The sequence below is a fragment of the Rutilus rutilus genome, assembly GCF_951802725.1.
Source record: "Rutilus rutilus genome assembly, chromosome: 22".
Taxonomy (NCBI): Eukaryota; Metazoa; Chordata; class Actinopteri; order Cypriniformes; family Leuciscidae; genus Rutilus; species Rutilus rutilus.
This window is the reverse complement of record NC_140227.1, coordinates 16471674-16488691: the sequence shown is the minus strand read 5'-3', so window position 1 is coordinate 16488691 and position 17018 is coordinate 16471674. Positions and strand designations below refer to the sequence as shown.

The 17018-nt window shown below is 41.1% G+C and overlaps 1 protein-coding gene across 1 annotated transcript; it reads left to right on the top strand.

Moving 5' to 3' along the window:
• Window positions 1–12274: 12274 nt before the first annotated feature.
• Window positions 12275–14545, top strand: LOC311282344 (uncharacterized protein). Its single transcript, XM_084396056.1, has 3 exons — window positions 12275–12360; window positions 12977–13126; window positions 13807–14545. Exons 1-3 carry the CDS (start codon window positions 12345–12347, stop codon window positions 14076–14078), a joined length of 438 nt encoding a protein of 145 aa, XP_084252182.1. The 5' UTR covers window positions 12275–12344; the 3' UTR covers window positions 14079–14545.
• Window positions 14546–17018: the final 2473 nt, after the last annotated feature.

Below are 17018 nucleotides of genomic sequence, written 5' to 3'. Positions count from 1 at the left end.
AAACCTGTGAAGCAGCTCTCCACGTTAATTGTGAAAACATAGTGTGAACGAGACGACTTTTCGTTCATGGGTGTTGGTTCCACAGTGCGATTGTTCAATCCCTGAAACATGATTCTCTTACATTCCTCCACACTCTCCACAGTGTGTATTGAGAGACCCGGTACAAACATACCATGTTCAGGGTGCTCCTTCAGCTAAAACACACATAGCATTGTTCAGCGCATTTTAGTTAATTTACAACGGCTTTGAGTAATCAGTGTAAGAGACATACTTGCAGCTTCCGTTTGGTATTTTCTCCCAAAAGATCTCGGATTTCCTCGTTGTATATTTCCATGCCAGAAACCTGTACAAGCGATTTTTTGTCCTTTGCAATAGAACATAGGTTAAATGTCACTTTACAATTTTAGCACAATGAATATATAGTATCTTGGCTCTAACAAGATCATCTAAAAACACATAATCAACACATCGTCATCAAACAGCATTAAAGCATTATTTAATGTAATGTTATAGTGATGCAATTGTTCTGTTTGACGTGTTGTTTCTAGCCTATGTATTCACAATGAGTTTGAGTGGCCATGGTGCCTGACTGTTGTAATTGTTTAGAATTACAATTTGATGCTGTTTGATGACGATGTGTTGATTATGTGTTTTTAGATGATCTTGTTAGCTTATAGGGGGATCTTAACTGATTGGTGTAACTATCATTATTTGTAACTGTGTATGATGTGGCTGATTATGTATTCCCAATGAGCTTAATTATTTACAGATGGAGCTCTGTTAATTGGTCATGTGTTTATCTTAAAAGAGATGTATTTTAACATTTGTTTACTCCTGATGAAGGTCTTGTGACCGAAACGTTGTGCATTAATAAAAAAGTAATTTAAATTGCAAGTTAAGATAGTGTGCGGGAGTTCCTTATATGTTGAAACGACCTATCTGGCCTTATTATCCTACGCACCTATTACTTACAGGTGTGCGATGGAGTTCGTGCACTAATACTATGATGGTGAAACGTAATACCTGAATTTCCTCAAAGATGTCCTCCAAAGCTCTAGGAATGATTCCCCTTTCGGTGGTTGAATTTGGCAATCCTTGCATGGTGATTGTTTTCCCAGAACCGGTCGATCCGTAATTTAAAATGGTCCCATTGACTCCTTTAACAACACCCTGTTGCAAAAACACAGACAGAAAGACGAGAGGCAGTTTTAACATTAAGTGACATGGCATCTGACGCACAGAAGCCAATGGCATATGTCACTATGCGTATTGGCACATCCCGTCTTCATTGGTATGTGCCAGTGGATAGTGGCATGTGTCACTGACATTATTGGCATGTGCCAGTGGTGGATAGTGACATGTGTCACTGCACTGACATCGCAACACACTGACACTGATATGTCACCTGACTGACACCGAGTCGCAGAACATGTCATCGTGTTGCGACACCTCCAAAACTGCTACTGAACGTTTGTAAGAAACCAAACCGTTTGTAAATCCGTCAAGATTTTAGCGAGATAAAAGGATTTTGTGCGTGCTCACCTTAATTCACAGCTTAATCTTAAATTAATCTTAAGATTAAGTTTAACCTTTGGCGGAGTCACTTCCGGCATCACCGCCAAAGGTAAAACTTAATCTTAAAATTAATTTAAGATTAAGTTTAACCTTTGGCGGTGATGCCGGAAGTGACTCCGCCTTAAGACATCTAGCCTTTATATGATATCTATGGTCATAACTAGACTACATCTCCGACGTTTATAACAAACCAAACCGTTTGAAAATCGGTAGACAATTGAGCAAGTTATGGTTATTTAATTACGAGTGAGCGTAGATCACACACACACACACACACACAAATCAACATTAACCCATTTAATCCCACCGGTCACAATAGTGCCTGTAAAAAAATGTTTCATTTCTAAGGCTATAAAATTTTACTGAATGATCTATCAATGCATTTCCAGCAGATATTGAAATAATAAAGGGTCTCAATGAAATATGTGCAGTGTCGCATGTTTACTGTAAATTGTCACATGACCAGAGCTGTTTATTTCCTGTTTGCGCCAAGAGAAAAGGATGGCAGCAAGAAAGCTCCCAAAGAAAAGGGTGGTAAAGTATGTTAACAAAGATAGGACATAGATTTTTGGTACATATCATGTTTAAGATGTCTAGTATTGATATATGCATTTGCAATTACTCAACTTTGTTTAATGTGGTCATAGCACTCACAAACATGTCAACGGCAACAATAGTGACCGGTGGGATAACCCATTGTATACTAATACACATAGGCTAACTGTTCTACCTTACTTTCTACCTAATTTTACACACACACACACACACACACACACACACACACACACACACACACACACGGTCACGTCTGATCTCCACACACACACACACACACACACACACACACACAGACAGACACAGACACACACACACAAACAGACACAGACACACACACAGAGACACACGGTCACGTCTCCTCTGATGTCTGATCTCCACACACACACACAGACACACACACACACAGACACACACACACACACACACAGAAACACACACACCCACACACACAAACACACACACGGTCACGTCTTCTCTGATGTCTGATCTCCACACAGACACACACAGAGAAACACACACAGAAACACACAAACACACATACACAAACACACACAGACACACACTCAGACATGGTCACGTCTCCTCTGATGTCTGATCTCCCCACACACACACACACAGACACAAAAAAACACACAAAAAAACCCACACACACACACACGCACAAAAACACACACAAACACACTGCATAGGTCAAATAGATCAATATTAAATCAATACAATGGTTGATACAACACAGTATCCCACCGGTCACAATTGTGACCGATCATAAAACACACTTTTTCACACACTTTTCCATGAAAATTTCAAAAAATGATGACTGATTGTTTCAAAGGGATACTATACACATGATTTGGATATTTTTGTGTCTGGGAAAAATTTGGGATTAAATGGGTTAATTTACCTTTACAAGAGGATGAACTGATCTGTGATATAACTCCTCAGTAGATTGTTCGGCATCGTATACTGCGTCAAATTTGATTTTTTTCGTTGCTCCTGACTTCTCAATTAAACAGTCTCTGCCATCTGTGGAAATCAGCGTTTTCTGATTCAGGCTTCTCTCTTTGTCGCTTAATGGTCGAAATCTGACGGCAACCTTGACTGATTTTGATAGCATTTTTAGCTATGAAATATGCAAAGATAATAGATAAATATGCTGGTCAAATTGAGAATCTGGATTTCACTGAGCTCGAGTTGCCTAGCAACTTCAAACATCGATTCCGCGGCATCAAAATTCCGATTGCGTCACCACACAGGCCGGCTCCGCCCACTTTAGGCTTCAAAAATGCTCTTCAGAAACCTACGGGTGACGTCACGGACACTACGTCCATGGCCGAAGCTGTGACAAGTTCAGCTCGGAGTCGAGCGAGAAGAAAGAGGGTAAGATTTTTAGTCAATGTGACTGTTTTTCACGTGCATTAATAGATGTTTTGTGTCCATACACAGTGCATCACTATACTGATTGTCTGTATTGGTTGTTTTTACAGCTGCTAGAAGCGAGACGGTGTGCTAGGTGAGGATGACGTGGCCATTTGGAAGTGCGCCACCATAGATCTGATGTCCGATGAAGTTCAACCACCAGCCAGGAGCTCACAAACAGGGATGTAGTGGAGGCTAAACGCACGTAAACGCCGTTTACGCACCTCCCAAAATTCGGAAATAGCGTTTGCCCACCTCCAAAGTGCGTTTATCCACCTCTAAATTTCACGTTATTTGAGCGGACTTTGCTTTTCCAGTGCGTGATCGCCGATCGGTACATTATTCGAGCATTTGTGCCCTTAAGGACAGAGCAGAACGCGCAGCGCAAACACGGAGCAGAACATTAGAGAGCGCAGCGTGCCGACACACACACACACACACGGAACAAAGAGAACGGCGCACACACGTAGCAGAAAACACGCTCGTGAAGTTACTAAACAAGCTGCGCGAGAATGAAACTTGATCGCAGCCGCAACAGGAAATCATTAAAACGATGCAAAAAAAGAGATTTTTTTTTTATTATTCATTACAGGCAGCTGGTTTAATGTAGGGAGCATGTCAAAACCCAACTGTACAAGAGATTCAGAGGGAATCAAGCCTGCACCAGGTTAAAGACTTTTCCCTTTTACAGGGAAACACTGATCCACATTTTTCTGATAATCACCTGATCTGACCAAACAACTAATCAATTAATCGATGAAATATTCAACAGATTAATCGACTGTGAAAATAATCCCAAATCCCTAATCATTATGTACAAGTGCATTGCATTGGAAGCCCTGGATATAAGCCTCCCTCTCTATCTCTCTTAAATATTTTTGTGATTTAGTAAACTTTATAGATTTCAACCATATTATTCCTTTTTGAGTCTCTTTAACAAGACCTTAGATTAATGTATGAATTGAATAGTGATTGTGTGACCTATGATGAGGGAACAACCAGTAATACTCTTGGTAGTACCATCAAATGATCAGAGGCGGACAGAGTACACAGCTACATTACTTGAGTAAAAGTACAGATACCCCTTGCTAAATTTTACTCAAGTACAAGTAAAAGTACTACAGTCAGATGTCTACTTAAGTAAAAGTACTAAAGTACTTGTTTTTAAAAGTACTTGAGTATCAAGAGTACAAGAGTAAATTTTCTAAATATTGCATTACTACTGCCACAGTGCTTACATTGGTAAACACAGCAAACACTTGAAGCGAAAACTATCATTAACTTGTTCAGAAAATTGAAATAGTCTGGCGAGGTGGGGCCACGGGTTGGCACATTCCTGGGATGCGATATTTTTTTTCCCAGGATGGTAGGAGAAGACTCATGAATATTCATTAGGGAAGTCATCCCTGATTGGTCTGATTACCTACTCCTAACCCCACCCCTAAACCTACCCGTCACTGGGGGTCTTATGACCTCCCTAACCCCGCCCCTAAACCTACCCGTCACTGGGGTTAAGACCAATCAGGGATGACTTCCCTAATGAATATTCATGAGTCTTCCCCTACCATCCTGGGAAAAAAAATATCGCTCCCGGGATGGACCTGCTGCGTCTTCATCCATTGTTTCGTCCATGGTTTCGGCTCTTATCTAAATCTGACCATGGAGTTGACTTTGGCGGAAAGCTGAAGGTGATTGCTGATAGGCTGTCCCAATCAGTGGTGCCTGCACAATCCAATCACATTTGAGAGGGAAACAACAAATTGAGGGTTTACGAGATGTTTCTTTTTTTCCTTTTTTAGAAGTAACGGGTACTCACAGTTATGGATAGAAATGTAGTGGAGTAAAGAGTACAATATTTGCCTCTCAAATGTACTTGAGTAAAGTCATGAGTACTCCCCAAAAATGATACTCGAGTAAAGTACAGATCCCTCAAAATTGTACTTAAGTACTGTACTCAAGTAAATGTACTCCGTTACTGTCCGGCTCTGCAAATGATAGCCTATAGCGATGTCATCAGGATACACATACACTGGTAGGCAGTGGCCCACCTTTCCGGGTGACCACGTCGTGGTCCACCAGAATTTATAGTTTACCCACCTCTTTTTTTACCACTACACCACTGCTCACAAAGCTCTGTGCTACGCTGCAGTCGAGATTAGAGGCGACTCCTAAATACAGGGCAACGCACCACAGACGTTTTCAAAGTGGATCCAATTCAGAGAGAACGCCACTAGTCACCTACAGCTCCGAAGATGAAAACAGACACTGAGCTTCCAATTTGTTGTGTGTGCAGATGATCTATGCTTTGTACATAGGTGTATATTGTTTTGTGTCTGTGCTAATAAAGCTCTTTCTTTGAATAAACAGCATGTCCCTGGCAAATTTTCCATTCCTTTATAAATTCATGTCCTTGATGGTAATAATAGTGTAGTCCATAGGTTAACAATGACATGAATATACCACAGAATAGCATATTATGAATATAAAAAAATAATTTATATATTATTATGTGAATATTATAATTTTTTGAATTTTTAATGAGCAAGGGTGACCAATAGTAACAGATCTGCCAACCAATCACGAGTGATTTTTCTTGTTTAAACCACGTGGGTTCAACCAATAGTGAGTGAGGAAATTCAAGCCTTTCTCTGGCGGGAGCTGCTATTCATATGGTAATTAGAGCCATTCACACCTCCGGCGCGAGCGCTCTGCATACGTCATGGTTCGTTTCCGACAATATTCGGCACAGACGAACGCGACGTTCACAGGCTGTAAATTGTCGTTAACTGCCGAAAATTAGGGAGATTTGCGGCCGTTTACGGGGTCGGAAATCCCAATTTTCATGCAGTGTTAGGTAATTGTTCACTCTATTAGGTATTACTGCCATCTAGAGGACGATCATAGGAAACACACCTAATCACCACATCCCCTTTCCTTTAGAAGAAAAATATAAACTAAAATGCATAAAACAATAGAAATAATATAACACAATTATCCATTTGACACTAAACAGAAATTTCAAAACGACACATTTGTTTATCACATTTCAAAGGTAACTGAGCAGAGTTATTTACAAATTAAGTCGATCAGGTTTCTTTATTATGCGTGATGATCTTCTTATTATAGGAGGGTCATTTGTTTCTGCAGAATGATCATTGTCCAGGGGAATGGAAGAAGACGAAGAAGACTGCATGCTGGGTGGTGTTACATCTTCAGGTGAGACCAGAACTTCTTCTCCTTTAATGTCAGTCAGTGTCTGGCTCGTTTCTTGCGTCTTAAGAAGACTTCTGCGATTTCTCCGAAGGACCTGCCCATTCTCTGTTCTGACAACATATGATCTCGGATTCACCTCTTCCAAAACAACAGCTTTCTTGTCCCAGCAGTTGGTATCTTCCACTCTCACAATGTCATTCTTTGATAACACTTTCAGCATTTTGGTTTGCTTGTCATGGTTTGTTTTTTGTCTCTTTTGAAGAGCCTTCTGTTTCTGCTTTATTGCTGCACTGTTCATCATAGCCACCGCGGTCTAAAGTACCGGGAAGGTAAACTGCGCGCAACTGCTCCTCCCAGTCTGCGACGGACAGTAATCAGTTTTGAGCGCCACATTTATAAGTACGGAGGAGATTCAAACTGTGCTGCAGTTATTGGTTTACTAACGAGGTAATTAGCATAACAAAATAGACGAGCACTGATACTAAAGCGTGTTCAGAAAGCTCGTATGCGTATAAAATTAGACAAGGTATGTTGTGAGATGACTGGGACGAACGCGCAAAAATTTCCTTTTGCGCAAATACGCTTAAAAAAAGCCTGAACCCCGTCTATCAATCATAAATAGTGACAGTCTTGTAAATAGTTGTTTGTTACTAACCTCAAAGCGCTATTTCAATCCTGTTATAGTAAATGTGTAACATGGTTTGCCTTGCAATAGATGACAATGTGTAAACATAATAACTTAATATTAAAAGCTGTGGCAGAAAAGAGACGAGCACTGATAAAGCGTGTTCAGAGCTCGTAATGCTAACGTTAGATATAAAATTGTATGTTATCAGCTATTGCGGACATTGGCCGTGAGATGGCTGTGACGAACGCGCAGAAAGTTTCCTCTTCCACAAATACCCAAATAATAAAGCCTGAAACTCGTCGCCAGTCCCCCAGTTTTTTTTTATTAAATTCCATATTTGCAGACAGACAACTTTACTGCATGAAGCCACTTTTTAAAAGGGAGGTTAAAGTCCAACTGAAATCAAAATGGACCCTATTTACTTTGCTAGCGCATATTACTAGTCTTGTGGTGAACAATTAATCCGTGCAAGTTAAAACACGGAAAAAAATGTTTTGGCTTCGTAATCTTTAATCAAAATCTGAAAATGCCCCTCCTCTCTGCATTGGAGGACCTTCCCTGATGACGTATGCTTGACGGCTTGGGTTGAGAAACGCTTAACCACTCCCCTCAAACCGTTAGTCTGCTATAGAGCTGGTAAGTCCCGCCCCTTCCGTAAAACCCCGCTGGACCTCAAAGTTGAAAAACCGTCAATGCAAGTGAATGGGAGAAAATAATTATTTTCTGGTCCCGTTTGAATTGTGCCATGAATGTGAACATATGTTGTCTGTGAATTTTTTATATAATCTTTCATGTTACGAGTTTGACAGTATATGGTATGATTCTTAGGCTAGCAGTTGTGGAAAAGACATAATGAGAAAGACTACATGTCGCCTATGTGACGTCACCCCATAAAGTTGACTTACCCGTGGTTTTCACCAACCTCAACGATTTTGTCCTCTCCCTGAAAGAAGGCGGTGAAGTGCACCAAAGACACAGTCATGTTTAGCGGGATCCGTGAGCTAGAGCCGTGTGCTAGTGGTGGTGACGTTTCAAACGCGTCGAAAGCAGCGAAGAGTTGTAGTCCACAAAGTGCTTTCACACAAAGTCTAACCGTATCAAACTTCTACCCGCTAAATTGTAGCATTCTTTACACGAAAAGTTCTATAAAAAATTCAAAGACAACATATGTTCACATTCATGGCAAAATTCAAACGGGACCAGAAAATAATTATTTTCTCCCATTCACTTGCATTGACGGTTTTTCAACTTTGAGGTCCAGGGGGATTAGCGGAAGGGGCGGGACTTACCAGCTCTATGAGCGAGAGATGGAGAGGAGGAGCGCTAGAGTAAAACCCTGCCCTCTGTTCAATATTCCTTTTCACTGGAAAATACGTCACAGCACTGGAGAAAAGTCGTTTGCAACTTCCGGTTCACGTGGACTTTAAAAATAAAGAAAATGCTGCGTGGAGTCATCCAACCAAAATGCGGTGTGAACACAACCAATCAGCTTGTGCAGCGCACAAGTCCCACCCCTGAAAGTTCCTGAACTTTGAAAAAGTACTACCTCATGAGCAGGGTCTATCGGAGGGGGAAATATTTACCCGGAACTTCATTTAGACCCTGGTTCCTGCGGTGTAAACACATCGAGTACCAGCCCAAAGTTCCTAGTTCCTGGGCAAAGTTCCTGCGGTGGAAACGCGGCTCATGTCTCGTTTTGTGTCAATCCGGCAGGGAAGTGTCGTTCTCATCTTGCGATTCATTAAGAGCTCTGCATGGGAAATGCACCATGTTCCAGGGGGGTTGCTCGATAGCTCAGAAGAGCTAGATATGGATCTGACCTTCCTTCAGATGCTTTCTTCAACAATTGCTTTACTATATGCACTCCTTTTTCTTTTTCTAACCCTTCCCATTAGACTGAGCATGATGGGGACTTGAGGTCACGTGTCTGAAATCATAGTGAGCAGCAAAGTCCTGAAATTCCTTTGAATTGTAACATGGGCCGTTGTCACTCACTACAACCAGAGGAATGCCATGCCTGGCAAAAATCGACTTCATCTGCTGTATCACACATGCTCTTGAGGAGTTAGACAGCAGGGCTATTTCTGGAAAATTTGAAAAATAATCCACTACCAGCAAATACTCTTTACCAATGGAAATGAAACAGATCAGTACCTACCTACTTTCTGCCAAGGATGCTGAGGTAGGTCTGTTGTGATCATTGGTTCTCTTGCTCGCTTGTTTTGATGCTTCAGACAAACTTCACAAGTACTGACCATTTTTTCAATGTCAGAATTTATTCCAGGCCAATAGACTGAATCCCTGGATGATCTTTTGCACTTTTCCATCCCAAGATGTCCCTCGTGTATCCTGGAAAGCATCTCTTTTCTTAGCACTTGTGGAACAACAATTCTGTCCCGTCTTAGAAGAATGCCATCTGCCACACTGAGCTCATCTCTAACATTGTAGAATTGCAAGCAGGAACTTTTGACCCAGACATTGTTCAGATTTTCAATTACAGCCTGAAGAACTGGATCTTTTGCTGTCTCCTCAGCTATTTGCTTGAGCTTCTGATCAGACACGGGAAGAGATTCAACAACAAGATTCACATGTGTGTTCACATCATCTTCTGTGGAACTCGCATCTGAGGATGTGCATGTTAATGGTGCACGGGACAGCGCATCAGCTAGGACTATGTATTTCCCTGGTGTGTAGACTAATTCGAAATCATAACGTTGCAGTCTCATCATTAGACGCTGAATGCGTGGAGACATCTGATTCAGATTCTTTCTGATGATTGCAATTAAAGGCTTGTGGTCCGTCTCTGCCGTGAATGACGATAAGCCATAGACATAGTCATGGAATTTCTCAAATCCAAAGACGAGTCCGAGACATTCCTTTTTCGATCTGAGCATATCTGCACTCAGATTGTGTCATTGTCCTAGAGGCATAGGCTATCGGTTTCCAGCCATCAACATCTGCTTGGAGCAAGACCGCACGTAGACCATCCTTTGATGCGTCCGTGGAGATTTTGATACTCTTGAACAATTGAACAAACCACAACACACAAATTATGCCAAATGTCCGTTTTGTCGAGTGTCCTCATTAGAGCAGTCTTAAATTATTTAAATAAAGTCTTAAATGAACGTAGAGATTTGTGAGAAAATGAGATGCGTGTCAGATCGCGTCTCTGTCCGCAGCGGCTGGTCTTAAAGTGTCATTAATGTTAATCAAAGAACAAAGGTAAGAGAGTAAATTACTCACTCAGACCCGGCGCCAGGAGGATTATTATACCGGTAGCCTAATAATCATGAATGCACTCCGCTATCTTTTAACACATCTCCGGCGAACGGCTTTTTCACGCAAAAGAAAAACTCCTCATGAAGCACAGTGAAATTCAGCGACCGTGTGGCGTTTCCTGATGGATCGAGGTTGTTCGTTGACTTCATTTTACATTTTACTCGTAGATATTCGAATATATTCGAATACATTGCTTGATATTCGATATCTGTTCGAATTTGATTTTTCTCAAAAGTGACAGCCCTACTGTCCCCTGATGTGAAACAGTCCAAGTCTTTTGCTGTGCGGTTGAAGTATTTCTCCTGTCTTTGTCTGTTGTTAATCAGTCCCTGTTTGTTGTTTGACACTTTCGGCTCCAACAGTGTCTCTTTAGTAGGAAGAAGGGTCCGGGTCCTCCTGCTGAGAAGTCTCTGTGCTGGACTGGTGGTGAGACCTTGGCTCGGTGTGTTGCGATGGTCCAGTAGGGCTAAGTATGGATCCTGTCCAGCAGCTGCAGCTTTCTGCATAAGACGTTTTGCTGTTTTGACAGCTGACTCAGCCTTTCCATTGCTTTGCGGGTACCCGGGTGACGATGTTCTGTGCACAAATTCCCACTTTTGGCTGAATATTTTGAAGTCGTGTGATGAGTACTGCGGCCCGTTATCAGAGATGAGCACATCTGGAATCCCCTGACGAGCAAAGTGTGCCTTCAGTTTGTGAATCACTGTGGTACTTTTGGTGTCCGGCAAATAATCAACCTCCCAGAAATTTGAATAATAGTCCACAGTTACTAGGTAGTTTTTATTGTGCCAAGAAAACAAATCAGTTCCTACCTTAGCCCAAGCTGGTCTGTAGGCAATGTCATGGGGATGCAATGTCTCTTTTTGTTGCTTGGGGTCATCTGACCTGCAGATGGCACATTTGGAAATGAACGTCTTTATTTGCTCATTCATCCCCTGCCAGTACACACACTCGCGTGCTCGTCTGAGGCAACCTTCCGCTCCCAGATGTGTTGAGTGTATGCGGCTAGTCAGGTCAGCTCTTATGGCGCGTTTCCACCGAGTGGTACGGTACGGTACGGTACGGGTCGGTACCCTTTTATTTGCGTTTCCACTGCCAAAAGTTGAGAATGGTACCAAAAAGCCGAACCGTACCGTACCACTTTTTGGGTACCCTTCCGTTGGGGTACCTAGCACAGTGGAACGGTACTAAAGGGTGGAGCTAGACTCACTGCAGAACGTTGATTGGTTGACAGAGAATCGTCATTTGCGCGTGCCGCAAGGGGAAAGACACAACACACGAGGCGCCATTTTTAAATTACAACACCGTCGCAACAATGTCGCCGCGCAGCATAACTTTACCGTGGTCGACCCAGGAGGTGCAGACCTTCTTGGGTATCATCGGTGAAGAAAGGGTGCAAAGGGAACTCGATGGCATGGTGAGAAACGAAAAGGTTTTTCAGCATGTTTCTGAGAGGATGGCTGTCGAGGGTTACCAGCGGACGTCCGAGCAGTGCCGCATTAAATGCAAGAAACTGCGGAGTGACTATCGTAAGGTGAAAGACCACAACAGCCGGAGTGGTGTTCACAGAAAAAATTGGAAGTGGCTAGAAATGATGGACGCCATCTACGGTCACAGACCGGCGAGTTTGGGACGAGAAGGAGGCATCGATACGGCTACCTCGTTGCTGGAGTCGATGATGGAGCCTCCCGGTAAATTTGTAATTGTGAAATATAACGTTAGTATACATCGATCACGGGAAAGCTTACGTTCAATGCACAACTTTTGTGCAAGTCTGTTGTTTGTCTGTCAGCCAGCCAGTGTGGTATCAACCGATCATTTGCAAGCTAGCAAAACGCTAACGTTAGTTTATTAGCCTGTGGTGGACGGAGTACATGTCCAGTAACGTTACTTGTAGCCTACAGATACCCTAATAAAATACAACTGTTTTATTACTAAACATATTCTACTAAATATATATTAAAGAGAGATGGGTCCAATGATATAGCTTAAGGAAAGAGTAAGAACTCCGTCTGAAAATTATTATGAAATATCAGAGCAAGGTGAAAATGTCCACATTCAGTAGGCTTAAACAGTACAGTAATGTTGTGGGGTAAAAAGTACAATATTATGCTTTGGAATGTAGTGCAATAAAAGTTACTCTTATAAAATTATAGATACTTGAAAAAAAAATACTTATGTACATTATACAAAGTAAAAATGCTTTGTTTGGCTACCCACTCAGTCCTACTACGTTGTATGTTCTGTATTTATCTCAACCGCATTGTTGCCGTTTGTGTTATTAACGTGACTTTTGTAAATTTTCAGTTGAGCATCCTAGCTGTCAGGAGGAAATGGAGGCACTTGATGAGATTTCCACCCTTGAAAGCTCAAGTTCGCCTGCCAGGACATCAACCCCGACACCACCACCAGAATCTGCTCCATCAACTTCGAGTGAACCTCGGCGTATTACAATCGGTAAGACATGAACACCAGAGTGAAAAGAAATGTATAATACTGTAATAATATATACTAGAGGTGTAACAATATATCGTGCCATAATATATTTCGCAATACAAAAGCGCAACAATACGTATTGTGGATGTTGACAATATGTATCATGGATAGTTCTCCCAAAATAAAAATTACTGTGTGAGAAAAAATTCATGTTTTCAGAGTGTCAGTACTACATTAAATTACTATATAATGTTGCTTATGATGTATACTAATGCAATGGGGGAATATTTGTGGGTCCTCATAATGGCAAATGTCTTATTACCAGAACGTTAAGAATATTCGTCTAAAATAATTCAGTATTTTCAGCTTCAGAATCATGAATGTTTTTATTCTGGTGTCACCATTGTCCTTGGGTTACAAGCACCAAGTCCAAGCCTATCCATTTAAACCCACAATGTAATATCCAAGTTTTCATTTTAATCGACAATAATTTTTTTTTTTTTACCTTTTATCATATGTCGTGGAGTATCGCAATATTGTATCATGAGTTCATTATCGTCATATGTTAATATATACATGTCCAATTTAGACATTGTATTGTAGTACTGTAGATATCTCCCCATAATATTGGTTGGCTCAAATCACAAGGATCAAAATGCTTCGCTAAACAAACCAACATTCCTGTCTCTTTTGCATTCCAGGCAAGAGGAAAAGGGGGCAACAGGATGTTCATGCGGCCCTGGTTGAGATGCAGGCAGCTGATGAGAAGCAGCAGGAGTGGTTGGAGAGGATGGAGGAACGCCGTGACCGGCGCTTCGAACTTATGCTGGAGGATGCACGTGAGGCAAGGCGGCATGAGGCTGAACTAACTCGCCAACACATGGAGCAGTCTGCAAGCTTCAATCAGGCCTTCCTCGGCACGCTCAGTCAGCTGGTGCAGGCGTTGAGTAGTCGCCCCAACCCTGTGCCATGATCCAGCCACTTGTGCTCTTTTGCACACAGCACTTTAGACTTGTTTACTTTTTTGGACTTGTTTAATTTTTTTGGACTTATTTAGTTTTTTGTTTGCACTCGTTTACTTTGTTTGCACTTTTAATTTTTGTTTGCACTTGTTTACAAAACCTTTTTTCTGTCGCACAGCTCATTTTTTTGTCAATAGCATTTGTTTGACTTTTTAAATTAAAGTACTTTTTCATTACCTCATGTGTCCTGTGTTCAATGGCCATCTCACACAATTCCTCCCTTACCCATTCTATAAATTGAGGTCGTTTTATTAATGTTCCTGTCATCTGGTGTCAATGACATCTATTGTTTGCTACCTTGGCCATAATGGCCATTTGGGAGATTATGCTTGCCTTAAATACAAAATAGTTAGCAATGTGTTACTTTACATTTATTGCAAACAAAATCTGAATTTATTTATTTTTACAGTCATAGGTATTGCAGAGTAATAAGTCCTTTACCCCAAATATTATCAATTAATATTATAAATATTATAAATTGTTCCCTTATAATTACACGTGTACTTATAAAGTATGTACAATAATTACAGAAAGGTACGCTGTAAATTCGGTGTACTTACGCAGTACTTTCCGGGCTGTAATCATGAATTACTGCGTAAATTATTTGTAATTTTCCATGTTTTTTAGCATAATAGGTCATAAGCTACATACCATGTAATATTAAAATAATTAGCCCTTAGTTGGGTAGCTTTAGTTATGAAATACTGCATTTTATTTGTATTTTTCATGGTTGTTACTCCTTTATTCACCAAATATTATAAATTGTTCCCCTATAATTATATGTACACACTCTATAATTACCAAAAGGTATGCTGTAAATTATGTGTACTTGCGCAGTATTATCTTAAGCGTTACCAGATTGGCCATTTGATATAGTTACCCAAAATGAATTATACCTCATGTTTAAACACCATCTACATAAGAGGCAGCGGCAAAAATATTTCACAAAATATGAAGAGGCAGGGTAAAAGTAAAAAGGATTTATTCATGTCCATAAAATCAATCATATCACACACCATATGCACTCCTGTAACTTTCAGCAAAAAAAAAAAAAAAGTGCAGTGATGACCTCACACCGCGGTAGGCATCTCATTAACGCGATAATGCTGTTATCGTCACACCCCTACATAAAATTATTGACTGCAGGGGACTTTCCTAAATGATTTGGTAAAACTGTTAAACAAAGATGGTGTGAAAAGCGCTTTTAGTATTAGTTAGTCTATTACTTACGGAACATTATCTTTGAGAGATTTGAGGCCTCGAAGCTCCTCTTTTGTCCACGTCCTGCCCAGTTAAATGATGAAGCCAGTTTGTTCAACATTTTCCTTACTGTGTCTTCCAGTTTATGACCACCCAGAAGTGACAGCTGGCAAATCTAATAAAAAAGGAGATCAGTGTTCACATTAATTCCCAACTAACTGCACACACACACACACACACACACACACACACACACACACACAAAAATTCTATTAACCTATAATCATAAATAGACTTTATCTGAGAGATACATGTGTTACCATGGACATTTTTTTGCCATTCTCTGTGAATCTCTTCATTCGGTTCCAAACTGTTTAATCATATGTTTCTGTGAGGTTTTCTAGCAGCTGAGGAGGGACAGGGAAGCGAGAGGCAATTTAGGTCGTAGATGAAGGCCTTTGGGTGTCTCAGGGACAAAGAACAGTGTGACCTGTACCAGGGGGGTAGAAACCAGTCCGAACTAGCTGAAGATAGGGGGTATCTTTCTGGAAATTTACAAGAAACCTGGAAGGAGGAGTTTTTGCCAAGAAACTGTATAAAATGTCTATGTTCTATTATGTCTATTAGGTATTCTGTTTTCCAAACCGGGTAGCTGCGGTTTTTGTGAAAAGAATCCTCAAAGAATAAACTTTTCTCTTTATTACAGTTTTGCCTCTTGAATGTTTCTTACACCTGTTGATGCTGTGTTTTTCATCGAGATTTCAAAATTGCCATTACAGCTGGTGTCAGAATAGTGGGATCTTGTGCGGACGCTTCTTCTCCTGGTCCTGAGAACGGATTTGACGGGAAAGTGCACGACCTCGGCAGCACCAGGCAGCCGTCTTATACCTCGACGGTTTGAGATAGAAACTCAACAGATTACGAGAGAGAGAGGCAAGACCCCGCACTCAGGGCCAGTGAAAGAACTCCCACCAGGGTCAAAAGAATCCGCGGCGATTGCGGGAAAAAAAAAAAAACAGAAAAGCATCTCTGGGTAAGAAACGGTAAATTGTTTTATTGATGTTAAGTGTGATTTGATAATTGTGAGTGAACATGAACCATATTGGCTGAATTTGCTTTGGGTACGAGCGAGAGGTGATTCAGGGGAATCACAATTTTTTGGGGTAAGCGCTGAGGAATTCGGATCAGTTTCTACCTCACTTAGCTCGTTGGTGGACGGAAGGGCCACAGGTGATTCAGGGGAATCACAGATTCAGGGGAATCACATGTGCTGGTTAATTAGTTTTGCTCGAAGTCTCTGTAACCTGAAGAAGTCTTGCAAAGGTGGACGGAAGAGCCACGCCAGATTAATTAGGTGAATCAGAATCAATCGAGCGCTGGAAGGTGCTCATGAGAAGATTTTGAGTAAAACATAATTACAAAAGCACGGCATATTTGCTGAAACCCGACCGGTTTTGGGTAGAATAAAATCGGGTCTGTTGAAGACGTTTGACAGATACTAAGACACGTGTCGAAAGAGTAAAATCCAGAAGGGAAATTCAGCCAAAAATGGGGTCATCTAACAGTAAATTAGATCATTTTTATACACCAATTTTCTGTCAAATGAGAAATAATTATGGTGGTAAATGTATGGTTGACATACAGAAACTGATCAAATATCACGATTTTCCCGAAGCGGGAACCTTGAGTAA

What these genes read in the sequence shown, in the direction of transcription:
- LOC311282344 (XM_084396056.1), top strand. An exon ending in ACCTCGGCGTATTACAATCG is followed by an intron (nt 13,127 to 13,806) that starts GTAAGACATGAA and finishes TTTGCATTCCAG; the next exon opens with GCAAGAGGAAAAGGGGGCAA.